The sequence below is a fragment of the Tenrec ecaudatus genome, chromosome 6 (assembly GCF_050624435.1).
Source record: "Tenrec ecaudatus isolate mTenEca1 chromosome 6, mTenEca1.hap1, whole genome shotgun sequence".
Lineage (NCBI taxonomy): Eukaryota > Metazoa > Chordata > Mammalia > Afrosoricida > Tenrecidae > Tenrec > Tenrec ecaudatus.
In genome coordinates this window covers 22,385,505-22,412,793 of record NC_134535.1, presented here as the reverse complement: position 1 = coordinate 22,412,793, position 27,289 = coordinate 22,385,505, and the positions used below count along the sequence as shown (strand labels likewise).

General features: G+C 50.0%; 1 protein-coding gene across 1 annotated transcript in view; it reads left to right on the top strand.

The window, feature by feature from the left end:
• Window positions 1-27,289, top strand: part of STAB2 (stabilin 2) — a 165,884-nt gene that overhangs the window by 138,232 nt on the left and 363 nt on the right. Inside the window, exons 56-69 of the mRNA XM_075552708.1 lie at window positions 1,178-1,327; window positions 4,258-4,362; window positions 4,736-4,843; window positions 8,203-8,396; window positions 10,083-10,224; window positions 13,878-14,011; window positions 15,510-15,675; window positions 15,763-15,869; window positions 17,734-17,853; window positions 20,465-20,605; window positions 21,298-21,300; window positions 21,761-21,868; window positions 22,918-23,046; window positions 26,191-26,307. Coding sequence (XP_075408823.1) covers window positions 1,178-1,327; window positions 4,258-4,362; window positions 4,736-4,843; window positions 8,203-8,396; window positions 10,083-10,224; window positions 13,878-14,011; window positions 15,510-15,675; window positions 15,763-15,869; window positions 17,734-17,853; window positions 20,465-20,605; window positions 21,298-21,300; window positions 21,761-21,868; window positions 22,918-23,046; window positions 26,191-26,307 — 1,724 coding nt within the window. The remainder of the gene's footprint in view (window positions 1-1,177; window positions 1,328-4,257; window positions 4,363-4,735; window positions 4,844-8,202; window positions 8,397-10,082; window positions 10,225-13,877; window positions 14,012-15,509; window positions 15,676-15,762; window positions 15,870-17,733; window positions 17,854-20,464; window positions 20,606-21,297; window positions 21,301-21,760; window positions 21,869-22,917; window positions 23,047-26,190; window positions 26,308-27,289) is intronic.

The following is a 27,289-nucleotide window of genomic DNA, read 5'->3' as shown; positions in this document are numbered from 1 at the left end:
TGGCTATGGGTTTGTTTGTTTGTTTGTTTTCCAACCAAAATACAAACAAGATAAGTTAATAATTAGTTGATGACTTCTGTATTTCCCCCAGGGACAGTGGTTTAGTAGTCATTCATTCAGTGCTCCTAGAAACTGTATCGAAAATAACTACCACAAATATCAAGGATCAACTCCATTCATATCATCTTCACAGCAACCGTTAGTATCCCATTTAACAATGAGACAACTGAGGCACAGAAAGGCTAAAGCCCAAGGGCCCCAGCTGTAGCCAAACGCCATGCTTCCTATGACCAAATGCAGCCAATGCACCAGGGTCTAGGTGAGGACAAGCGGAGCTGAGAGGCCCTGCAATCACCCACCTCTACCCTCCAGCACTGAGGTGTGGACCGTCCATTATATTTGCTCAGTACTCTCCATTGCAAAATGCACTCGGTCATGACCTCACTTGACCCTCACAAGAACATTGGGCCAAAGAGGCAACATCACCATCATCATCATCACCACCATCATTATTTATCGTCTGCCGTAGTCAAGTTGGTGGCCCCAAGCCCAGTGGGACTGTACAATTCCAGGTCCCTCACCATCCCGGGAACAGTAGCAAATCAGAGCACGGTGACCCCTCAGGTCTTCACTGGTTAACTTTTGGAAATAGATCACCGGAGGTTTCCTCCGAATCCGTATTGGACTGGAAACTCTGCTGACAGCTGCTTGGCATCATAGCAACATTCACGCCTCCACGGGAAGGTGGGTGGTGAGTGCTCATGGGGGCACTGGCCGGGAACCCAACCCCAATCACCTGCACAGAAGGCTGAAAACCTGCCACCGAACCCTCATTGCCCTCCGGCTACTATCATTTAGAGCAAAGGAAACTGATGCTCAGAGCAAGTTCATCACTCAACGCAATAGACTCAAATCCATTATATTCCTGACCCCCAAAGCAGTGCATGGTTCAGCATACTCCCATGCCAAGGTAGAACCCTATTGGGTGCAGTTAAGCTCACACCCCATAGGCTACTGTCTTGCCCTGCGTGTCCACTAATGCCAGGACCATGGTCCCTCTGGGTTAGTGGGTAACAGAATCTGCAATCGGAGACAGTTTAGCGGCCCCATTTGCAAAGGCCCTGAGCTGCTCCAGGTCCAGGGAACCTGTGTGGTCACTGGGCTGCATCTCTTGCAGCCTGCCCTGGAGGACCGGACACCCCGTGCAATAACCGGGGAGTCTGCCACGACCAGTACTCGGCCACAGGAGAGTGCCAGTGCCACACGGGCTTCAACGGGACGGCGTGCGAGCTGTGCTGGCCGGGGAGATTCGGGCCTGACTGTCAGCGTATGTGCCCCTCCCAATGGTGGACCCTGCCCTCCGCTGCCTGTTCCCTGTCCTCGTCCACACTGCCACCCTTGCCCCTCGCTCCCAGCTGCCCGTCTCCCATCCGCCCGTCCTTTGAGTTTCTTTCCTTCTTGGGTGTGTTTTCAGATCCCACCCACTGAAAACCCCAAGTCCCCTACCGCCACCAAGGTGGGCTTTGGTTGAACACTGTCCATTTAGTCATTCATTCACTCAACAGACAGTTATTGACTAATATTAGAAGGCCTAGGTGGCACTGTGAGTTACACATTGGGCTGCTAACTGCAAGGTCAACAGTTCAAACCCACTAGCAACTCCATGCTAGAAAAATGAGGCCGTCTGCTCCCATAAAGATTTATAGTCTTAGAGACCCTATGGAGCAGTTCTGACCTCTGGGTTTGTGCTGAATTGGAATCAACTCAATGGTAGTGGGTAGATTTTACTAACACTGGTAGCTCACACTTATTTATTTAGCGTGTAAACAATTATCATGTTCAATTGCCTTCTTGATGATTGGTTGAATGGGTGCTTTTTAGGTACTAGGCATATTAGTTTTGCTCCCTTAATCTTCTTAACAACCCCTTGAGACAAGTACTATTACTATTATCCCCACTTAGCAGATGAGGGAGCTGAGGCAGAAGGCAATTAAGTGGCTTGTTTAAAAGCCTGATGTCTCCTAAGTTCCAGGGATGATGGTGGAAGGAGAAAAGCAAATCTCCAGCTCTAAAGAAACTTACCGTAGATACTCGTGTATAAGCTGAGATTTCCTGCACAATTTTAATGCCGTTTTTGTGGTAAAATTAGGTGCCTCGGCTGATATTCGGGTCAGCTTATACTCGAGTATGTACGGTACATTCCAAAGGAGGAGAAGGATCAAATTATCCAGGCAGAGATCCTCTTAACAGCTATAAAGAATAAGAATGCAAGCAGAGGAGGGGGACGAAGGGAAAGAGTTACTGTTGGAAAGACATATCCATAACAGGCCATTGGATTCAAGACCTCACTGGCGTGAGGGATCCCCACCTGGGGATAGCTCAAGAACCATCGTCCAAATGAACTCTCAGCAACGCTGGAAATGTACAACAACTCCACTGTCCAGGAGAGTGGTCACTAGCCACATGTGGCCATTGAGCACTGAGCAGTTTTAAATTCTAACTAGTTCAGATGGAAGTCACCACGTGTGGCAAGTGGCCACTCTACTGGACAGCACCGCCTGGAGGAATGATCTTCCCAGCAGAGAGGAACAGATGCAAAGGGCTGGTGATAGATGTGGGCTCGGTGAGCGCCTCAGACTGTGTTCTCTAGAGAAGTAAATCCAGTGGTGTGTTTATGTGTATCTCTCTCACATATAGAGAGAAAACTCTATCAAGAAAATGGCTCACACCGTTGTACAAGTGGGCTAGTCCACGTCCAAGTGGGCTCTAAGTTCATGGTTCAGATGTTGGGCTGGAGGCTCTTCCTGACTCACAGAGCTTCAAGAGCTGATGATTGGCAGGAAGGCCACCGGATGGTGGCTGCAGAAGCACAGGGATCCAAGGTCAACAGGTCAGGCTTGTGGCTGCAGAGACAAATGAATCCAAGGTCAGCAGGTGGCAGGTAGCTAAGGACTCTCGGAGTTAGCAGGCAATATGGCAGGCCCTTAGCTCAATCCAGAGAACATGGAGGTTGATGAGCCAGAGGCAGGATCCAGACCCAGCAAAAATCAAACCAGTTCCTCAGTGTCCACTTTTATCGGAATCAGGCCTGATCCCCAAGGCGATTCATTGTATCAGGGCTGTGGCAGGAGTAACAGTGTTGCATTCCACGCTAATCTTATTCCATTATGGAGGCTGGCCACTGAGTGGCTGTGATTACATTGTATCAAGGCAGGTCCTGGGTGATTTGTAGGTGTTCATTGCCAAACCACTGAGAACCCTGGCTAAGCCAAGTTGACACAAAACCTTAACACTCCTAGTGCACAAGGAACAGTAAGAAGTGGTTTGGCAACAGTAAGCAAAGAGAAAGGGAGGAAGAAAGTAAAATGTGAAGGTCCCCAGGGGCCAGCTCATGTAGGAGCTTCTTGGGCCAGAAGGGTCGTCAGAGAAGAGACCTAGGAGGGCAAGAACAGAGACAGGTAAACCTTCGGGGAATGTGAATAGCAATCTAGCTGAGAGCTGATGAAGTCGTGGTAGAGCTCAAGGTAGCCAGAAGTCAGCTGGGGTGTGGGGACTGGTGCATTTCTTGAAGATTTTACTAATAAATTGGAGAACAGAATGCTGCTCTGTCCTGCAGCCTCCTGTGGTTAGTTTTGGGTCAAATCTAGGTAATCAAGAGGACTGTGGGTTTTGCTGGCAGATTCCCAAAAGTTGAGGTCTTTCTGTCTAGCTTGTCTTCATCTGGAAGTTCAACTGAAACCTGATCATAGTCAGAATCATAGAAACTCCCAAGCTTCCACCCACTGCTGGGTGCTGGTCATGCATGAGGTGCATTGGCTGGGGGTCAACCCTGCATCTCCCAAATGGATATCAAGGATCCCACCACTGAACCGCCACTGCCCCCTCTCTCGCATAAGACCCTTTCCTTCTGCACCTAGAGCACTCATTGCATCTACAATTACCTGATGATCAACTGGTTCCCTCCAAGACTGTAAGCTCCATGAGACCAAGGACCATGTCATGTTTTCTCCTGTAACCTCACCGGCTACCACCCACGAGAGTGCTGAATGCTGTGTGCGTGTGTGTGTGTGTGTGTGTGTGTGTGTGTGTAAATGTCTGAGAGAACAAATGACTGTCTACCACCCACGAGAGTGCTGAATGCTGTGTGTGTGTGTGTCTTAATGTCTGAGAGAACAAATGACTGGGGCACACTGACAAGGCCCAGCGAGCAACTCAGTCACCAGGAGACTAAATCACCACCCACACTCTGCTTTCCAGCCTGTGCCTGCTCAGACCACGGACAGTGCGACGACGGACTCCTGGGCTCCGGGCAGTGTCTGTGTCAAACGGGCTGGACTGGCCGATTCTGTGACACTCAAGAAGGTCAGTCGCGGGATGGCCACCTGCTGGGGCTGGGCCACTCCGAGAATATTCAACTGAGGCTCTGGGCCGCAGTAACCCCTGGTGTGTGCGGTGGGGATGGGGGGACTGACAAAGTAGGCGATCCCCTTTGGAAAGATGCTTGTCCTCTCTGGAGTTTGTGTTAGTTGCCTCTAAAAGTAATATACCTGCATTTTAATCTGGATAGCGGCTTTGTAGAAAGTAGTGGTTCTGGGATCTCAGCATATCGCTTGGTTGCCAGAACCTTGGCAAATCTCCGCTCGGTGGGGGATGTGAGGAGCACTTTTGAAACGTGGTGGGCCCCAGCATTTCACAGCACAAGCGCAGGATGAACGGGGGATCACTTCCTTTGCAGCTTTGCCCCCCGTGTGCACACCTGCTTGTTCTACTCATGCCACCTGTAAGGAGAACAACACGTGCGAGTGTAACCTGAACTATGAAGGTGACGGGATAACATGCACAGGTGAGTGCCGTGTGTGTGTGTGTGTGTGTGTGTGTGTGTGTGTGTGTGTGTTAGCAGCACGGTGCGGGAGAGGAGTGGGGTCTGCTCAGGGTTGCTGGACCCCATGCCAGTTTCGGCTTCCTGCCTAGGTGACTTCAGCAGCACCTTCACTCGCTGAGACTCCATTTCCTTTTCTGAAAATGGGCTCATTTCCCTACCTTATAGGCCATGGTTTTAAAATTGTAAACTGTGGCACCTTTTATTGCATAGTTGGTTTTTGTTTTGTTTTCCCAAATTTTACAATCATTTCATCTTCAGAAAACTCACTAAAGTAAAAAAAAGAAAAATAGTACATCTACGCTCCCTACCTGGGATCTACTGGGAACATTTCACTGTCTGCGTAATGTTTGGTTAAAGGCTCAATGTCTAGAGACTCAAATGAAGGGTGGCCTATTGTGGCAGATGTTTATTTCTGCCTCACAGAATGGTGTCGCGGGAAGCTTCCCAAACTGAGACAGAGATTCTCTTTGAAACATTGGCAGGGGCCCAAACTCCTTCCATCTTGCTGCTCTGCCATCTGCTCGCATCCCTGGATCCAGGTAGTTCTGGTACTGCCATAATGGACACACTGTCCGTGGTCTGAGCAGGCACAGGCTGGAAAGCAGAGTGTGGGCAGTGATCTAGTCTCCCGGTGACTGAGCTGCTCGCTGGGCCTTGTCAGTGTGGGAGACACTCTGCCCAGTCATTTATTCTCTAGACCGGAGCTCGGAGGAGGAGAGGGTGGAGACAGACCTCCTTCCTTTTAAAGATATGACATAAAACTTTCCCAAAAAAAAAAAACCATCACACTGACCATAGCCTTGTCACTGACCACGCCTTGCTGCAAGGAAACTTGGGAAATACTGCTTTTAGCTAGTCAACCATAAACACAGCTAAAAATCTCTTCCACACAAAAAGGAGAGAATCGATATTTGGGGACAGTTTATTCATCTTCACTGCATGGCTTCCTAACACTTTTCGTGATTAAGTGCTGTAGCCTGGATCCTCTAAAGGAATAAAATCAGCCAAGAATGCATAAAGCTAGGTGGAGAGGAGTTTACTTTGAGGAAATGGCATGCACAGTTGTGGGGAGAGGCAAGTCCTAATCCGTGGGCCAGGCTACAGGCTGAAGACTTCCACTGGCTCACAGGGTTTGAAGGGCTGACAAACCCAAAACCTTTGGGTCAGGTAACCGGCTAGAGGCCTCTGCTGGCTCACAGGGTTGTGGGGCTTGTTGTTGTTGTTCTTGATGTGAGGAGTCATCAAGTTGGTTCCAACCCACGGTGCCCTTATGCACAACAGAATGGAACACTGCCCAGTCCCGCACCATCCTCGCAATTGCTCGTAGCGTTGAGCCTGTTGTTGCAGCCACTGTGTCCATCCATCTCCTTGAAGACCTTCCTCTTGAATGCAAAATTGGCAGGTCAAGCAACAGGCTGAAGACCTCTGCAGGCGTCCGTCCCAAGAGCCAGAGATCAGTGAGGAGAAGAGCGCAGGGTTGAGAAAAGGCACAAGCTTTGCCAAGAAATTCACTTACACCCTGGTGTCAGTCCACATTCCTCAGGACACTCCCTGCTGACTGGCTGGCAGCGCACGTCAGACCACACAATGGAGAGCGTGGCAGTTTTGACCAGTGCATATCAAACCGTAGAGCCCCAGAGCCAAGTAGAAACACAGCACTGACCCTCACATACTCAGATCAAGGTGTATAGACTTCTTGTAAAATGAGGTCTTGCTGATCTGCTACAAGGCAATCCAGAAGCCATGCCAGCAAAGACCCCATTTCTGTCTTTCTGCTCTGCCAGCCTGAGAAAGAGGCCTTCTGTCCCCGTGTTCCTTCCCTCGGAGACTCACATGGCTCCCATGACTTCCCTGACTCATGGCTGGGGCTGGGACTAATCTCTGACTGGGTTGGAATTTTGGAGATGATGAAAACAGGTCACAGAGGTAGCATAACACAATGGGAAAAGCATGGACTTTGGAGCCTAACCAATCCCAGCTCCACCACGGACTACCTGCACCCTTTCCCCAATCAGCTCCTCTCTCCCACCTTCAGTTTGCTCAGCTGTGAAATGGGGGTAGCAATGAATCGCTCACAATGTACTCACTTAGCATTGCACTAACATACACACACACAGTGCCCTAATATTGAAAAGCCCAATCTCATTCTGAAAATGCCTTCCAAAGTAGAATCCAATAGATCAGTGGCGAAGAGAGACAGAGGTGGACTGATATGATCAGACTGGTCAACAAGGGTGCCGCCAGGCTATCAATGTTTGCAAACACTAGCATAAAATGGCAAGGTGTAGAGATTGGAGGCCCATTAGGCATGCTAGGGGACCCCAGGAGCCCTGTAGGTGCAGTAGCTACATGTTGGGCTACTAACTGCAAGGCCAGCAGTTCGAGCTCACCAGCTGGTCTATGAAAGAAAGACTGGGTTTTCTACTCTGTAAAGAGTTGCAGTCTCAGAATCCCACGGGGCAGTTCTACCCCATTCTATAGAATCACTATGAGCACTGAGTGAAGGGCTCTAGGGACCATCGATTGCACCAAGTGACACTGATGCCGTCTATAAATGGCTGTCTATAAAATCATTGTGCAAGGTTTCAGCAGAAATTTTTTTCTATACAAATACCCCTGTAGTTAGTTTTAACAGCAAACGCAGGTTTTTCATCAACTCAGTTTACACGTATCACTATTCCTACAAGGCTAAAATCCCTCTGCTAATTTGCCATTTGGACCTTCTAATGAGCTCCGGTCCAAGCTGTCATGACCACCCAGCCACAATGAGGGTTCCAAGCCTGTGGTGTCATCTGCACATCCTACAAGCACACACTGTTGTTTCCATCGCTGCTCGCGTTTTTATAGCTGTTCCGGTGTTCTCGTGTTTTCACCACCGTGTTGAGGTAAGTCGTGCTTGTGGGCCTCTAGCAATAGCTCTTGGAGAATAAAGTAGCAGTGATAGGAGAAGGAACAAAATCCAAGAAGGCTTCCACTCGGTTTTCCATAATGTTGTGACTAAAAAATCGTCATTCAGTCCAAGAAATAGTACCATGAAGCCATCCATCTAAGTGATAGTCATCTCATAATATTCTATGATACCACTCGATGGTAAACATTACTAAGGGTTCTATATGACCTGGTGTGGGCGAAGGTTCATGGGGTGCGGGGGTGGTGGTGGGGAGTTACATCATGAGTTACTACACCAGATAACATCACCCCTAGTGGTGCCTCTGTACGGACTCCCCCGGCTCCCAGGCATCGGGAGGGCTCATATCCCGGTCCGAAGCCCAGTTACAACGGCGGGAGCAGCTCTCACCCTCCTGCCCCTGCTCTTTCAGTTGTGGACTTCTGCAAACAGAACAACGGGGGCTGTGCGAAGGTCGCCAAGTGCTCTCAGAGGGACACCAAGGTCACCTGCAGCTGCCCCAAGGGCTACAAGGGGGACGGTCACAGCTGCACAGCGATAGACCCCTGCGCGAATGGCCTCAATGGCGGCTGTCACGAGCATGCCACTTGCACAATGACTGCTCCGGTGAGTGGCTCGTCCCCAAAGGAGCAGGGAGGCACCTTTGGGGGCTTCACTCAGCCTAGCTTCTCCATCTGCCTTGGGTCCTGCTCACCGTTCCAAAGCGTTTCCTCCCACCTCAGTCGATTTCTTGCTAAAAGATGGGGAGCTAAATGCAAGCTCAATGCAATGTGGTCTTCGGGACAGAAAGGGGGCATTCATGGGGAAATTGGGAACGTTCCAATCAAATCCGTTGTTTTGGTGATCCGTCATGGACCCATGTGAATGGCTTTGTTTTGACAGATGTGCCATGCTCAGGTAAGACGATGACATGAGGATGCATGCTCTCTGCTCCCTTGGCAACTTTTCTGTACATCAACGATTCCAAATTTTTTTTAAATGTATTCAAATGAAAAGATGATGGGCAGAGACATGGCAGGGGCCAGTTAGGGGGAAGCGCTCAAATATCTGCAGACTCCCGTCAATGTCCTATTTATGGAAAGACGATGGGGGAGGGTCGTGCCCATTATGGATTAGAAGCATGGGCTTGCAGTCACACAGACTTTGAGACTTAGCTCCAGGGTTTAAACGCTATGTGGTCTGGAGCTGCTGCTTCAGCTCTCTGAGCCTAACGTCCCTCATCTGTAACGTGGTTACGTAATAATGTAGACTTCAGAGGGTTGCTGTGGGAAGGAACGTGGATCATTTACTGATTCAGCACATGGTCACTGAAAGCCCACTCTGTACTTTTATGGGTGTCAGTGGGACTGCCATCAAAGGACAGACATAATCCCTGATTTTCAGGAGCCTATGGGAGCCCTGGTGGTCTCGTGGGTTATGTGGTAGGTAGGCTGCTAATCACAAGGTCAGCAGTTTGAAACCACCAGCTGCTCCAAGGGAGAAAGACGAGGATGTCTAGTCCCATAAACAGTTACAGTCTCAGAAACCCACCGGGCCATTCTACTCTGTCCTCTACAGTCATTGTGAGTCAGAGTTGATTTGATGGCAATGAGTTTGGTTTGGTTTGCTGTACAAACAGAAGGAACCTGGAGGCACAGTTGTTAAAGTACTTGACTACTCACTAAAACATTACAGGTTCAAACCTGCCAGCTACTCTGCAGGAGAGAGATGGGACTTCCTGCTTCTATAAAGATCCCCAAAGCCAAACATACTGTCATTGAGTCGATGCCAACTCATAGCAACCCTAGAACTGCTCATGTGAGTTTCTAATACAGGAATTCTCTACAGGGGTAGAAAGCCTCCTCTTCCTCTCCTGTCATGATTAGAACCTCGGAAACCCAATGGGGGCAGTTCCCCTCCATCCTGTGGGGTCACTGTGAATTGGAATTGACTGTAACTCATCCACGCAGAGGGAAGAGGGCAATGTTCAGCACAGATAGATACACAGGAAGATACTGTCACAGTACAGAAGAAATAGAAGGGACATAAATAAGGCCAGTGTGTTAGGGGACCTGAGAGACCACTTTATTTAGGGTGGCAGGTACGGACTCTCTGAAGAGGGGATTCTCAGAGATATAAGCGCATGACCACCTGTCCCATGAGCCTGTACTAAAGCGGGTCCAAGTAGTTCCCCTGGAAGGAGAGGCAGACGTTCTTGGTCCTGCTTTGCTGGATGGTAGTTGCCTGGGTACATGGGTGTCCTGGGGTTCTGAAGAAGGGTCTCCTTCCATCCTTCCGCATCTCTCCCCACAGGGCAAGCACAAGTGTCAATGTAACAGTCACTATGTGGGCGACGGGCTGGACTGTGAGCCAGAGCAGCTGCCCATTGACCGCTGCTTACAGGACAATGGACAGTGTCACGCAGATGCCAACTGCGCCGACCTCCACTTCCAAGGTCAGTGTGGCTGGTGTGACTGGCCCCGGCGCGCTGGTCTTCAGGCCTGGGACGGGGCTGGGACAGGGGGCTGGGCAAGAGGAAGGAAAAAGCAAACACCAAACAGCCCATGCATTTCCCCAGGACCCAGTAGAAGCAGTGGGTCTCTGCTTGCAGACGGGCAAGGTAAACTCGGAATGGAACCCTGACTCTCCAGACAGGAGGGAGCAAAAAGGTTTTCTGTCCTGAATTCTCTGTAACGTTTGACTTTAAATTGAATTCTATCAAAGCAGCGCAGTTTAGGGGATGAAGCACTTGCTACTTACAGAAGCCAGTTCTGAGCAGTTGGACTAGTAGTTGCCCAGAGATTGCCAAAGATCCAAAGAAGGATTTGGTTGGCTTACCTATAATAAACCAGTAGATGAAGAATCATAGCATCGTTAGGTTTGAAAAAATTAAGTGAAAATTTAAACTACAGAAAACCCCTTACTGTGGAGTCTGACTCAGAGACTTGATAGGACACAGCAAAACTGCCCCGGGGTTCCCAGGATGTCACCTTTGCAAAAGAAGACTATCATTTCTTTATCCCAGAAAACAACGTATGAGTTGAAGCCACCAACCTTGGAGTTAGCAGCCAAGTGCTCAACCACTGTGCCACCTGGGCTCCTTAGAATGTGCAGCCGTACAGACCACAGGGCCTCTTGAAGCCTCACAGAGAAAACTCAGAAAGGTCCCACACATGGAATTTTGAACCAGAACAAGGAGGGACGGGAATGGGTTAGAAAGTGATTGGTACTCTGATTGAGCTGGGGGTTCTTGACAGACATAGTAATTTTGCTGCTCAATTTCTATCCATCTCAACAATACCTTTTGACATAACGTCTGTTTATGTAAGTGCTGAGACACTTCAAATCCCTTTGAGAATGAGAAGAAAGCATGTTGCCTCTATAAGGCCTTGCCCCATTTCACAAAGAGATTCATTTCACAAAGAAATTCCCAATATCATTGAGGGGCTTTTTTTTAGTTAAGAAGAAAAAAAAAAGGAAAGAACTATGTCAAAAGACAGCAATGTATCTCACACTGATGGTATAAGAGAATAATGTCTAAAGGAGGTGAAAGGGGCTCTTTAGAGAAGCTTAATCTTTTCTGGACCCTTGGGACATATAGTGCCCACCCACATTTTCCTCCTCTGGTATTTAGTGGGAAGCTGTTATCCCACTTTTAGTGTGTGCTGTCATCTTGTGCTGTACAACATTCTTCCTGTACAACTGCATGGCTTTGAAGAAAAACAGGTCACATTTCACAAACAAACCCCAGCAGCAGAAAGGCCTCAGGCCATGTGTTCTAGTTACTGTATCAAGGGACTCCTGGGGGCACAGTGGGTTATGCACTATATTGCTAAGCACAAGGCCAGCAGTTCGAAACCACCAGCCACTCTGGAAAAAAATATGAGGCTTTCCACAGGGGCAGTTCTACCAAGGCCTTTAGGGTCACTATGAATTGGAACTGAGTTCGATGACAGTGAGGATTATATCCAAATCTATCTTACTTCAAAAAAAAAAAAGCTTTTTTCCATTTCAATCAAATTTCTTTCCATTACAGAAAATACTTGCTTTTAACAACAACAAAAATATCAAAGCTGAAAATAATTTGGTTTTGAAAGGAGTGTTAATACAGCCCCAAGACTTTCTGTCACAGTCTCAGAGCCCACACGGGCAGTTCTCCCTGCTCTCTAGGGTCGCTGTGAGTAGGAACTGACTCAATGGCAGTGTGTTTGCTTGTTTTGTTTCGTCTTGTTTCATTTTTTGTTTTGTTCCATGGTGGAGACTTGAAGGAAACGTGAATTGAACTAAGCACAGAAGCCCCTGTGGGTGCAACTCCCAATAGCAGCAGTCAGTGTGTTTCTGCTGGGGGACAGACCGGTCAGATGCCAGAATGGTCCAGGGCCCACTGAGTAGGGCACAGCAGTGAGGACAACACACAGTCATCAAGGCTGTGGTCCTCACGGGAGGAAGTGAGACAGGGAAGAGAGGACACACAGTGGACAGAGGGAGTGAGGAAATAAGAAAGCCACTTCCCAACCCACCCCCAATGTGGACATTTCTGAGCAGCGCCAGCTAAACAGATGGGGAGGGGAGGGGACAGGAAGTCTGAAGAGCCTAGTTAGTGGTGTTCTGTGTCCAAGGTGGTGTGGAACATCCAAATCCAGAGGCTCTCTAGTCAATTGCTGTCTGGAATAAATCTCTGGATTGTGATCTCAATTGTCTGGTTAGAAAAGACATCACTCAATTGGACACCCCCTCACAGAAGAGTCACAAAGAAGAGGAGAGCCAGTCAGGGAACAGCATAGCACCGGTGAAACATACAACTTTCCTCTAGTTCTCTAATGCTTCCTCCCCACCACTATCATGACCCCATTTCTACCTTACAAATCTTGCTGGACCATAGCATGTACATGGGCACAGATAGGAGCTCACAACACAGGGAATCCAAGACAGATAGACCCCTCAGGACCAATAATGAGAGTAGCGATACCAGGAGGGGGAGGGGAAGGTGGGGGAAGAAAGGAGAAACCTATCACAATGATCTACATATAACCCCCTCCCAGGGGATTGGACAACAGAAAAGTGGGTGAAGAGAGACATCAGTTAGTGTAAGACGTGAAAAAATAATAATAATTTATAAATTATCAAGGGTTCATGAGGGAAGGAGGGTGGGAGAGGAAGGAAAAAAATGAGGAGCTGATACCAAGGGCTCAAGTAGAAAGAAAATGTTTTGAAAATGATGATGACAACAAATGTACAAATATGCTTGACACAATAGATATATGTATAGATTGTGATAAGAGTTGTACAAGCCCCCAATAAAATGATAAAAAATAGTAATTATTATTATTATATTAAAAAGAAAAGCCATCACTATGAAAACAAACAAGCAAAAATGTCCCAACATCTTAGCTGGAAAAAACTATGCCACATTTTTTTTTCAGGCATCATGGTTGGAACACACAGTCTTTGGCAGAAACTCCTTTGAAGTAGTGTTCTCAAGGTGGTCAAGTTCACCAAAAAATAGTCTTAGTATGTATTTGGACGGGGTGTGAATCCTGCTGCCAAAGGACATTTACAATACTGGGAAGTAATCATATTTCATGTTAAGTTTAACATTCTTGTTAAAACTATATATTCAGTATGGTACCAGTATGTGGATGGATGGATAGAAAGAATAACTAGATACACAGATGAGGGAACTTCAATTAGTTCATGGGAAAAATTCCCTTCTCTTTTCATTCCATTTCTCCACAAATTCTTCATTTATCATGTGAATGAATTAAAGGGTCTGAAATGATATCAGCATAAAAGTTACCAAAAATGAGTAAAAACCACCAAAATATTAGCCACGAAGCCATGGTTATTTCTGGACGAGAGTTAGAGGTCATTGTCGTTTTATTTATGTGAGACTTCTTTTCTGTTTCACCCGGATATCTATAAGGAACATGCGTCGTTTTAGAATTAGAAAAGAAATGCCCATTTTAAATGCTATCTCCAAGGGGAGGAGGCTTCTAAGATGGCCTGGTACAACGGACCTTCCACCTGGGAAGCCTCTCCAGGTGCTTTGCTGGGCAAAGGGCTGCGGACAAGCCTGCTAACCTGGGAGACCTCACCTCCTTTTTCCAGATGCCACTGTCGGAGTGTTCCACTTACGCTCCCCACGTGGCCAGTACAAGCTGACCTTTGACAAAGCCAAAGAAGCCTGTGCCAATGAGGCTGCAACCGTGGCAACCTACAACCAGCTTTCCTATGCCCAGAAGGTGAGCACAGGCGATCGGGGTCTGGGCAGGGCCGGGTCTCCAGGGCAGGAGGTGGTCTCTTCTTACGATGGAAAGTGTAGGCTCTTGCCTTCTTAGAGCGTAGTACAGGGCATTCACCAGGCCCATTTACTGACTGTCTGCCCTGTGTCCGAGGTCACTGGGTGGCACAAACAGTTGAGCACTCAGCTACTCACTGACAGGTTGGCGTTTGAACTCACTCAGAGGAGCCTCGGAAGAAAGGCCCGACAGTCTGCTTTTGAAAAGTCACAGCCAACGCTCTGGAAGAGTTCTACTCTGCGTGTCAGCAGGAGTCACCATGAGTCTGAATCGGCCCGATAAAACTCATACTCACTGCCAGCAAGTCAATACCAACTCATAGTGACCCTATAGGGCAGGGTAGAACTGCCCCTGTGAGTTTCCGAGACTGTAACCATTTTCAGGAGTAGAAAGCCTGTGTTTCTCCCACCGAGCTGCTAGTGGTTTCAAACAACCAACCTTGCAGATCACAACCCAATAGGTAACCGCTATGCCAACATGGCAACTGATACTGATACTGATGCTGTTTAGCTGTGTCAGGTACCACTTTGTGGACATTGCTGCCCAACCTTGTCTCTTCACATTCATTGTGGCTGTGGAGTGCCACCGAATCCATTTCAGCTCATCCTAACTGACCCCACAGGACAGGCTAGAACTGGCTCGTAGGGTTTTCTTGGCCGTAATCTTCATGAAAGCACACCACCAGGCCTTTCTCCCTCGTTGGTGGATTCAAACCCCGGCACTTCAGACTAGCAGCTCAGTGTTTAATCATGGCTCCAGCAGGTCTCCTTGTCCAGGGAGCGGGTGTCATTGGGAAAGCTCAGGCTCTGAAAGGCTAAGTCACAAACCCAAGGTGACCAGCTAAGAGAGCTGATACAAATGTAGCCTAGACTCCAAAACTCTGTTCTCCGTTATGAACAGCAATTTTATCTTCTCCAAGTTCAAAGTAGGGCCTCATCCATGTCAATCCCTTCCTAGCCTTGGGGGTTCCTTGGTGCTTGGGATCTGGACCTGGCTTCTGTCTTTCCCCGTGTGTGTGTGTAAGCATGTGTGATGGTGTGCTCTTTTTGTAGCTCAGAAGTGATCAGATTTAGAACCCACTCTACTTGGGTTTGACCGAACACAACCAAGAATATCCTACTTCCAACAGGCTTACTTCCACAAGTGCTGTAGGGAGTAGAGGTCCCACACATATCTGGGGGAGACATAATTCCATGCATAATAACGATCCACTAGAGTGCCATCTCTCCATATGCAGAAGAACCGCCATTCCTTGGGCAATTCTTTCTTTAGAGCAAAGGGAATGAGTATGAAGGGCGTGGAGCCTGCTCTGTGCCGAGCACAGGGCACAGACTGGTGAACAAAATGGCATGGCAGTAAGTCACTGACTCCATGGAGTTGCAGAGTCCCATGACAGATAGGAAATTACAGCTGATCCATGGCCCCATCTCTGTCTCCACAGGCCAAATACCACCTCTGCTCAGCGGGCTGGCTGGAGTCGGGGCATGTTGCCTACCCCACAGCCTATGCTTCCCAGAACTGCGGGTCCGGCGTGGTTGGGATTATCAACTATGGAGTGAGAGCCAACAAGAGCGAGATGTGGGATGTCTTCTGCTACCGGATAAAAGGTAAAGAACTACCCCAGCTACATGCCAGCCACTGGCCAAGCAAAGCTCCTCACTGTAAACAAGCCCCTGTGTGTTCCTGTCTTCCAGACGTGAACTGCACCTGCAAGGTGGGCTACGTGGGAGACGGCTTCTCGTGCAGCGGGAACCTGCTGCAAGTCCTGATGTCCTTCCCTTCCCTCACCAACTTCCTGACGGTATGCAGCAGGGCGTCTTGCTGTCTCCTTGGGCCAGGGTTGCAGCCGAGCGGGGGCTCGGTGGCAGGCAATAGAGAGGCAGCGGTGGGTCAGTGGTAGAATGCTCACCATCCTGAAGGGACACCTGGGTCTGATTCCCAGCCAAGGCGCCTCACGGGCAGCCACCATTCATTTGACATAGCATGTTGTTACAGAGCTGACCAGGTTTGGAAAGAACTTGGAGACCAAGACAGACATGGAAGAAAGGCCTGGCAATCTGCTTGAGAACCTGAGCTCTGGGGGTTAAGTGGCTGCTCTGCAGGAATAAGATGCTCTGTTGTCAGGATGGGCACGGTTCACAAAGTCTTGCGGTGGTCACCCTTGGGGCCAAATTAGCAGTATGGAGCCCATGCGCATTGAGCTCTGTATTTGAAGTCACTTCAATACCCTCCAGGATAAGCACACTGAAGACACTGCCCCTGTTTGGAGAAAGATACAGTGTGGATTGAGCAGAAACGCTGAGCTACCCAGAATAGTACCAGCCGTCACGAGCTTGTCTTGGGCAGTTGCTTTGCACTGGGTACTACTAGTGACCCCCCTTAAAACCCACTTCCTTTGGCCCACAGGATGCAAGCCAGGCGAGGCTGAGGTGTCCTCTGCCTCATGTACCACTGTATCCCCAGCCCCTCAGACAGTGGCCGGCAGGCCATACTCAGTGCTCGATAAACACCTGGGGAAGGAGGAAATTCACATACAAACTGATGAGGTCACTGTGGTTAATATACACATTTTGTAGATTAGGAAGCTGAAGAGAAATACTCTGATCAATATTGCTGTGGAGTGTGGCTGATGATGATATTCCTGGGCAGGGGTTGTGGTGGGGTATGGAGTGGGGGGAGGCAGTGCCAAAGCAAGGCCCTTCGGCAAGGTCCTTCGGAGGCCCTGTCTGCAAAACAACCAAGTCAGACTGTGTCGTGCCGTGTCTTACACCCCATTCAACAAATAGTGATTGCGCCTTTCCCATGTGCTGGAGCGGCTTCAGGGATCCAAACAGACAGAGTGAACCGTACAGGAACTGGACGAGAAGGCTGAGCAGTTGCTCTGGAGTTGGCACCACCACAGGGGGACCCCGTGTGTGGCAGAGTACAACCGGGCTCCACGGGGTCTTCAGGGGCTCAGTTTTGGGGAGCAGAGCATCAGGCCTTTCTGTCGAGGCAGCCCTGAGCTGACTCCAACTTCCAACCTGTCAGGTAGCTGCTTAATGTTAGAGCAAAGGAAAGCAGAGTGGACGGGCCGAAGGAGCCCAGGTCCCGATGCAGCACTGAGTGAGGAGGGCAGGCCCATGGCAAAGATGGCATTTGAGCCAAGTGACCAGAGGGGAGGGAGTAAGCCAGGTAGATTTGGAAGAGGAACCCTGCGGGTGGAAGGAACAGGCCGGCAGAGGATGTCAGGCAAGAACACTCAAGGCAAGTTGGAGGCACAGCGAGGAAGCCAGGGTGCTTAGGAGAGAGAGGGCAAGCGGGTGTGGGGCCAGAGGAGCAGTGGCGGCAGATGGTGTGGGTCCCCTGGGTCTGGAAAGGATTTTCACTTGTCCTCTGAGTGAAGGGGGCAGAGTTTTGAGACCAAGAGTCTCACAATTTGACTTGTGCATAAAGGACAGGCCCGGTCGGCAGCTACGCTGAGTAGCTGTGGAATGGCTGTGACTTAGGGCACAGGATTCACTGAGAAAAGGAAGTGGCTCCTGAGACTCACCCCAGGGTCACTCAGAAGAGACCAACCTCGGGAATATACCCGGAGGGTGGCAGTCTGGGACCCTCTTCAGTCATCCCCGTCCTCCCACTCCAGCCCTGGCCCCAGCGGGTGACATCCTCCTTCCTCTCCCCAGGAAGTGCTGGCCTATTCCAAGAGCTCCGCCAGGGGCCGGGTATTCCTGGAGCATCTGACGGACCTGTCCGCCGGAGGGACCCTCTTCGTGCCCCAGAACAACTGGCTAGAGAAAAACGAGGTAAACGATGCCCCCTGGGGCTTGTCCATCCAGGTCTGAGTGCCTGAAAAATAAAAACCCCCAAACAAGCAAGCACTTCCATCAGTCTAACCTGACTCATAATGACCTGCGGGGCCGGCAGAACTGCCCCTCTGCGTTGCTGAGGCTGTCATTCTTGACAAGAGTAGACAACTTCATCTGTCTGCTGCAGAGTGACTGGTGGTTTCAAACTGCTGACCTTGTGGTCAGCGGCCCAATGCATAACCCATGACTCCACCAGGGATCCCAACTGGAATGCCTGGGGATGACAGGGAGCAAGAGCCATGAGAGCAAGCCCTTCCATCAGTCCTTTCAGCCTCTGTGGGGTCCACAGGTACTCTGGCCAGGCAAGGCTTCTAGCAGAAGGCTCTCAGGGCTCCATGGCCAAGGGTGAGGTCAGGGCGATGGAAGAACCAGGCTCAGTGGCAAAGCGTGCCAGGCCAGAGGCACAGAGAAGAGCTGAAAATATGAGTGGGTTTCAGGAAATCCGTGGGGAAATGCAATGACAGAATTCTTCCATTCACTTTTGGAAACCCACTCATGTTTGTGTGACACACCAGAGTGGGGGGAGGGCTGTATATAGACCCCCGCCCTGCCAGCCACCAAGGAGGAGCTAGACCTCCACCCATCCATTACCCACCCCTCTTGGGATCTCAGTGGGGCTCTAGGGAAAATCCAAAGGGTGGCATTAACAAGCAGAAATCTCTTCTTCACAGTTCATGAGTCTAGGAGTTCAATTTCAGGCACTGGGGGGAGGCTCTCTCCACCTGCTCTGCAGGCAAGTCCTTGTCTCAGCTTCTCTCGTGTCCCTCCCAGATGTCCACCAGGTACCGCTGTCCTCTCCCCGGGCTTGGTCTCTTTGTGCTCTTTTTCAAGCTCAAAAGGGAGTAGGCTTCAGATCTGCCCTCCACAGCTAAGGCCTCCTTTACAAAAGAAAGGAAACCCTGGCCCCAGCCTGGGAGGCCTAGGGGTTAGGATTCCCAAGCCCACTGGGGGGAGTCACAACGTGACCCTAACATGGCCCCTCAAAGTCCACTCTTCCTAGCAAGAAGCCCTGCCTCAGACAAGAGACCTGGCTTTCTGTGCTACTTCTATATCCTCAGCTCATTCTTAATCGCCGCGTGGAGGCACAAAAAAACAAACCCAGTTTGTGAGTTTTCTAACCCGTGTCTATCTAGATAAGATAGGCGGGATAAGCAATTCGGAAGAGATAACAACAGGATCGACAGTCCCAGGGGGACACGAGAGATGGGGAGGCGGGGCAAAGGAATGGGGGGTGTCACAAAACCAGGGACAAGGGAACAACAAGTGATCTAAAGTCGATGGCGAGGAGGGCATAGGATGCCTGGTAGGGCTTGATTAAGGGCAATGTAGTAAGAGGAATTACTGAAACCCCAATGAAGGCTGAACATGATGGTGGGACAAGAGGAAAGTAAAAGGAAATAGATGAAAGAACTAGGAGGTAAAGGACATTTATAGAGGTCTAAATACAGGCATGTACATATGTAAATACATTTGTAGATAATGATAAGGAAATAGATCTATGTACATATATTTATATGTGAAGTATTAAGGTAGCAGACAGCCATTGGGCCTCTACTCAAGTCCTCCCTCAACACAAGAATATTTTGTTCTAATAACCTGGCATTCTGTGATGTTCACCTTCCCAACACCATCGCTAAAGACAATATGGGTGCATAAGAAAATGTGGTGAAGAAAACTGATGGTGCCCGGTTATCAAAAGATAGTGTCTGGGGTCTTAAATACTTGAAGATAAACAAGTGGCCATCTAGCTGAGAAGCAACAAAGCCCACGTGGAAGAAGCACACCAGCCTGTGTGATCATGAGGTATCAATGGAATCAGGTGTCAGGCATCAAAGACCCAGAACAAAAATCATACCAATGTGAATGGGGGATAGTGTATGGGGGGGGGTTGGAGTGGAGACCCAAAGCCCATCTGTAGACAACTGAACATCCCCTTACAGAAGGGTCACAAGGAAGAGACGAGCCAGTCAGGGTGCAGTATAGCACCGATGAAACAAACCATTTTCCTCTAGTTCTTTAATGCTTCCTCCCCCTCCCTACTATCATGATCCCAATTCTACATTACACATATGACTAGATCAGAGCATGTACACTGGTACAGATAAGAGCTCAACACAGGGAATCCAGGACAGATACACCCCTCGGGGCCAATAATGAGAGTAGCAATACCAGGAGGGGAAGGGGGAGGTGTGGGGAGAAAGGGGAAACTAATCACAATGATCTACATATAACCCCCTCCCTGGGGAACGGACAACAGAAAAGTGGATGAAGGGAGACATTGGTCAGTGTAAGATATGAAAACATAATAGTAATTTATAAATTATCAAGGGTTCATGGGAGAAGGGGTGAATATAGGCTGATTCCAAGGGCTCAAGTAGAAAGAAAATGTTTCAAAAATGAGGATGGCAACACATGTACAAATGTGCTTGACACCATGGATGGATGGATGAATTGTGAAAAGAGCCGTAAAAGCCCCCAATAAAAACAAAAAGAACCGGAGGTTGTGTGGCCTTGACAAGCCATTCTTGTGTCTCTTCTTTCCTCTCAGACCCTGTCTGGCCGGGACATCGAGCATCACCTCACCAACGTCAGTCTCATCTTCTACAACGACCTCGTTAACGGCACGGTCCTGCAAACCAGACTGGGAAGCCAGCTGCTCATCACGTCCAGCCAGGACCAGCTCCATCCAGTGAGGGAAGTCCCCTGGACTTGTCGGGAGAACCCCATGAGGGCAGGCAAAGGTCCCGACCCACTGGGTGCTTAGCAGACAGCAGCTGTTGTGGAATGGTCAACCCACAGTTAGGGGAGGTCTCATCTGCACCTCGTGGTACACTGACTGGGGAAGAGGCCTGTGGTCCCCCGCTGGCCTTAGGAGCGCTTCATGAGAAATGAGCAATGAAGCCGTTTCCAAATCTACTTGAATCCCCACTTTTATGTCTATCAGATTGTGGATCTGACCCAACTATTAGCCCGCCAGCTTTGGGCATCAAACGGCCTGGGTGTGAGTCTCAGTGGTACCGCTTGCTCTCTGTGGGACCTTAGACAAGTTGCCCCACGTCTCCAGTCCTCCATTTCCTCCACGGAAACTGAGATGAAGGGGATGGTGTGGAGGTTGGTGATGTGTGAAGGATGCTGACATTGGGGTGATGATGTTCATGGGGTGATGACGGTGGTGCTGGGAATAAAGGTGGTGACATTGATGAGCATTATGTCCAAACATTCAGATTTTATGGGGAATCCCAAGTGAGTCAGGCCTTCGGAGCTCTTTTTCCATCTTCACTGGTAGATGATTTCTATTATTAAAGATTGGTCTATTTGGACCAGTGCTACTCATATTTTAGCGTGCACTCGAACCCCCTGGGGATCCTGTTTGAAATGCAGACTGTGACTCAGGAGGTGGGGTGTGGAGGCCCGGGCTGTGCATTTCTCACGAACATCACACTTGGAGCAACAAGGGATTCGATCACATAAATCACGCCTTTATTCACAGTGTGGGGCGAAGTTCAGAGGAATAGACCTGGAGTCCAGAGTGTGGACTACCCTAGCGATCTTGGAATCCCTGGCCCCTCGCTCTGAGACAAGGGGGGTGGATAAAAGGGCCCTGGGCTTCCCTGAAGCTCCTTAGGGCCTACGATACTCCTAGGTCCAAACTTGGATGGCGAGGAGAAACCTGGAGAAGAGGTTCTGGACTGTGCGGGCAGGGCGTGGCCTTACACCACTGCCCTCGGGGAAGGTTATGGCTTCGATGTCCTAGAGAAACTGCACCACTGCCTCCTGCTCCCTCGGGGAGGGAAAAGCCAATGGCCTCAGATCCCCATCCACCCTCTTCTCATTTCTCCAAAAGGAGAGCAGGTTCGTCAACGGAAGAGCCATCCTGCAGTGGGACATCCTTGCCTCCAATGGGATCATTCATGTCATTTCTGGGCCTTTAAAAGCACCACCGGTCCCAGTGGTGAGTATCCAAGGATCCCGAGAAGGGGCCAGGGCAGCCCCAATATCCATTCACCAGGCGTCAACTGGGCTGGAAGTACCTCCCATCACCTTCCCCCTCCGGAGACCAGAGGAGGCCCCTGCATCTAGGACAGTTCGTTCAGCATCCCCACTCCCCCCACAGCCACGTAGCCCCTGCCACCATTAATACCCGTCGAAGACAAGGGGCTGAAACCACAAGGGGGAATAGCACAGCCTGACTTCTGCTATAGGTCCCTCCACTTCATACCTGGGGGGCTCGGGGCTGGTCCCAGAACCTCCCTGTGTCCCCATTTTCTCTTCTGAAAAACTGGACCATGATGCTCCTGGGAGGAGAGACAGAATCACTAGGATGACCCCAAACACCGAGTTTGTTCTCTGACTTTCTCCCGAAAGTGTGAGGGACCAGCGAGCATGTCTGGCTGTCGGAAAGCTCCTGAGCGAAGCCATTGAGAACATGGGCTCTTGTGCCAGCCTGAGTTCAAAGCTCACCTCAACCCTCACTGACTGTGATCTGGGACAAGTACGTAACTTCTCCAGGTCTCTGTCCTCCCCATATAAAAAGGAGGGGACAATAGTCATGGCTTCTGTCTCTTTGGGCTGTTGTAATATTTAAACTGATGTTTGTCACTGAGGGGGCTTATCACAGTCCAAGGTCACAGTAAAGATTGCTAACCAAAATAAATAAATACCAGTAAATAAACTCACTGCCCTATAGGACCGGACAGAACTGCCCCTGTGAGTTTCTGAAATTATGACTCTACAGGAGCAGAAAGCTCCAACATTTTCCTGAGGAGCGGCTGGTGGTTTTGAACTGTTAACCCTGTGGATCGCAGCCCAACACATAACCATTGTGCCACCAGGGCTCCTAAAAATTTGATGCTCATTATAGATTGTATCAGTATACTTTCATCTCAGTTAGCTCCAAGATGCCTGAGGCCAGTAAGAATGGGTGTGCTCCGGGAAATGCCCCTCTCTTGGAAAGTCCCCCAGGTTGACATCTTGACACCACCCCCCCTTCCTTGTCGACAGACCTCGACCCACACCGGCTTGGGACCGGGGATATTCTTTGCCATCCTTCTGGTCCTCGGAGCCGTCGTGTTTGCTGCCTACTCTTACTTTCGGCTAAACCGGAGAGCCATCGGTTTCCAGCACTTTGAGGTAAGAGAGGGAGAAAGGGGAAAGGCAGTGCTGGACACCTTTCTGAAATCCAGCCCTGGCCCGCTGGGGCTGCTTCTCCTGGCTGGGTGGGGCAGCAAGCTCACCAAGGAGCTAACGGGGTGCTGGGCACAGTGGGGTGGGGGCAGCCACTGCCATGCACTTCCTGCCTCCTGAGGTGGGGTCTCTGCCCCTAAGAGTAGCTGCCGTAGCAGCTGCAAGGTGCTCCTCCCAGCTGAGCTGGGCTGTGGGGAGGAAGGTGACCGACTGCCAGCAGCACACACCCTCGGGGGCTCCAGGCCCAGGGCTGACTTGGAGGTAAACCCACCAGGGACCCAGGGGTCGCCCCCACCTTGGAGGACTCCCCAGCCAAGTGCTCACCTTGATGGGCTTGAGCTTCCAGCCTGACTCCGAGGCTCAGGAGACTGGGCAGGGGATATGGACAGCAGACACTTCACGCTGCAACCAGCAAAGGACAGTCTAAACCCATCAAATGGTTGAGTCCACATTCAGGCCAGCAGGAAGCTCTTGGCTGACCGTGTGTGACCCTGGGGACCGAGTCCAGGGGCAGCAACACAATTGAGCAGCCTCCTTGTGTACTGTGCCTCCTCCCTGGCCTCCTGCTGCCGCCTCAGGCTCAGTCTCGCCCCCAAGCAGCATTCACCTCCCTCCTAGTGAAAACGTGCATGTTTACAAACTCCAGGGACAGATGCTAAGCACATCAACAAGAGTCAGCTGAAGTGTCCAGGTGGGTGATTCCTTTCCTCTTAAGTCCAAGGACAGTCCCAACCCCTCCAGGGAAATAGGAGTCAGAATAGTGGGTAAGCTGGGTGGGAGGGAGTGGCAGAGATGGGGTATGAGAGGCACGGTCTGTTGTTGTTGTTGTTGTTGTTGTGATGAGCGGTGGAGAGAATTTTCGATTCACAGTAACCCCACGGGACCAAGTCGAGCTGCTCTGATAGGATTTTCTGTGCAACTTATGACCGAGGCACTCTGTGGACGCGGAGCGTCACCCATTCCGATGTCACTGTGAAGAGTAGCAAGTTCAGAAGACATCACCGTGCCCCCACAGAACCTGCACATGGGCCAAGAGGCGGCTGTTCGAAGAGAACAAGGGGACATTGTGTGGTTGGAACTCAGGACAGGGGTGTGTCACCTTATTCAGCCTGTGAGCTGAGCAAGTCACTGGAGAAGCTGGATGGTATGCATGAGAACACAGTGTCAGGATTGGAAGAAGACTCAGCAACCTGCCGGATGCCAATAACACAACCTTGCTTGCTGAGAGTGAAGATTTACTGAAGCACTGACTGAAGATCATGGCCTTCGGTGTGGATTTCACCACCACGTCAAGAAAAACATAACCAAAGGGGACACCGATTACAGGGATCTACATATCACCTCCTCCCCGGGGGAGGGACAACAGAAAAGTGGGTGAAGGGAGACGTCGGACAGTGTAAGCCACAACAAAATAATAATAATCTATAAATTATCAAGGGTTCATGATAGATAGGGGTGGGAGGGAGGGGAAAATGAGGAGCTGATACCAAAGGATCAAGTAGAAAGCAAATGTTTTGAGAATGATGATGACAACAAATGTACAAATGTGCTTGACACAATGGATGGATGTATGGATTGTGATAAGAGTTGTACGAGCCCCCAATAAAATTTTAAATTTCTTTAAAGAAAAACAAAACCCTCGCAACCTCACGATAAAGGGAGAAAAGATTGAAGTTGTCCACGATTCCATATTATGAGGACCCACAATCAACATCCATTGAAGCGGCAGTCGGCATCGCATTGGGCAAACCTGCCCCCCAAAATAAATTAATTAAAAACGCTTCCTGTGAAGTGGTAAAAGGCAAAGATGTCCGTTACAGGAGTCCCAGCCATGGTAGGTTCCATGCCTCATATGCATGAGACAGCTGCAGTGACGAAGGAAGGCTGGCCCAGAATGGAGGTCTCGGCACATGGTGTTGATGACGCCTGCTGAGTACAGCGGGACCCGCCAGAAGAATCAACAAGTCTGTCTGGCAAGCAGCACCATCAGAATGCTCCTTAGAAGCGAAGACAGTGGGACTTGATCTTTGGACAGGTGATCCAGAGGGACCAGCCTGGAGAAGAGCATCACGCTTGGTAAAGCAGCGAGTCTGGAAAAAGAACACCCCCAGTGAGATGGACTGACGCAGTAGCTGCAGCCATGGGCTCATCTGCAGCAGGGGCTGTGAGGGAGGGCGAGACAGGGCAGGGGCTGGTTATGCTGCAGACCCCATGACCCTTACGGGGTCGCGATGAGTCAGAATTGACTCAACAGCACCTAACGTAACAACAATCATCTTCAGAGAAGAAGCTCGAGCGACACTTGGTTAAGTTTTTGGCTGCTAACTCACAGGCTGGTGGTTCAAACTCACCCACAGTTCCAGGAGAAAAGACCCAGTGATCTGCTGGCATAAAGATGCCCACCTAGAAACCCAATGGGCAGTTCTGCTCTGGCCTACAGGTGGAATCCACTCATCAGCACCCAAGGAAGAACCATCTCTGCAGGAGCCGATCGCAAGGACGCTCCCCCTGAGCTGCTGTGAGCACTGCCCCCAAACCAAACCCAAACCCATTGCCATCAGGTCAATGCTGACTCGTGACCCCACGTAGGCCTTCTGAGACTATAACGCCTTACAGGAGCAGAAACCTCATCTTTCTATCAAGAAGCAGCTGGTAGGCTCGAACCACCAACCCTGGGGTCCAGCGGTCCAACGGCTACCAAACAGCAGCACCATAACTCTTTGTGCCGCCAGGGCTCCTTAGGAGTGGGGTGAAAGTGCTCTAAAAGGTTCAAAGAACACAAGGATCTTAAGGCTGGACACTTAAGAGGGATGCATTTTGTTGTATGTAAATCCTATCTCAGTAAATCAAAAACAGAAACCGACCACCACTGAGGTCATTCTGACGAGAGCAACCCTGTAAGACAGAGCAGAACTGCTCCGTGGGGTTTCTGAGATCGTACATCTTAATAGAAGGAGCCCAACACTTGAGTCCTATTAAGAAGAAAAGGGTCCAAGAGGCTGAGACTAGCTGCTCACCATCTCCAGTTTGCAGGCGCCTGCCGTACAGGTGGTCCAGGCTCTCGGCCGTCATTTTTCTCTTTCTTAACAGTCAGAAGAAGATATCAATGTGGAGACATTTGGCAAAGAGCAGCCTGAGAACATCTCGAACCCCATGTATGAGAACACCACCTCAGCGCCCCCAGAGCCCTCCTACGACCCCTTTGAGGTGAGTGTCCATTCGTCTCTAGGGGCAGGGGCAGGTGGGTACTGAGGAATGATGTCTTGCAGCAAACGCCAATGGAAAGCTTTACACCAAGAAAGTCGCACATGGACCATGCATGGCAGGACAGCTGGTGGGAGGGGGCAGTCTGGCTGTTATGAGCTCCTGGGCACCCTTTGGGAGAGGAAAGATTGTTGCTGTCAGTTGCCGCTGAGGGGGCTCACAATCACGAGGGTCCCTCTGGATGGTCAGTCTGCTGAATCTGAGTCTGTTGTTACAGCTGCTGGGCCATGCTTTCCAGTCTCAGGGGTCTCACCGGCCAGCACTTTATCAGACAGTCTGTGAAGATCTCATCTTATGTCCCAATTAGATTCATTCTTGTACATCTGCAGACGACTCTTATAGAGTCTGTAGATGATTCGTCTACACAAGAATCTTATTAAAACTGAGTTTCCGATTCAGTCTCTCTGGGGAGGAAATGCCAATTCTCAGCAGGTCAGAAAGCACTGAGCCCAAAACCCTGAATGAAATGAAGTTCTGCCCCATGATCTCTTGTGGACCTAACTGCTATGGTCCGGAGGGCTTTCGTGGGCTCATATTTTGGGAAGTAGGTCACCAAGCCTTTCTTCCGCATGCCTATCAGCAGCATAGTAGCTGGCACGTTTATGGAGTGTTTATACCCTCACCCGACGTGAGATAAATTGCATGACCCCTTAGAGAGGGAGCTCTCACTGCAAGAGTGTGCTGGCAAATGCCAAGGGTGGTAAGGATGGCACAGGCCCAGGCACTGTTTCCTTCTTCGCTTATCTGAGGCTCACCATGAGACGAAGCAGGCTTGACAGCAAGTGACAATTAGAAGGCATCGTGGAGGCACAGCGTGTTTATGTTCTGGGCTGCTAACCACAAGGTCAGCAGTTTGAACCCACCAGCTGCTCTAAGATAGTCTTCTGCTCCTATAAACATGTGTGGCCTCCAAAACCCACAGGGC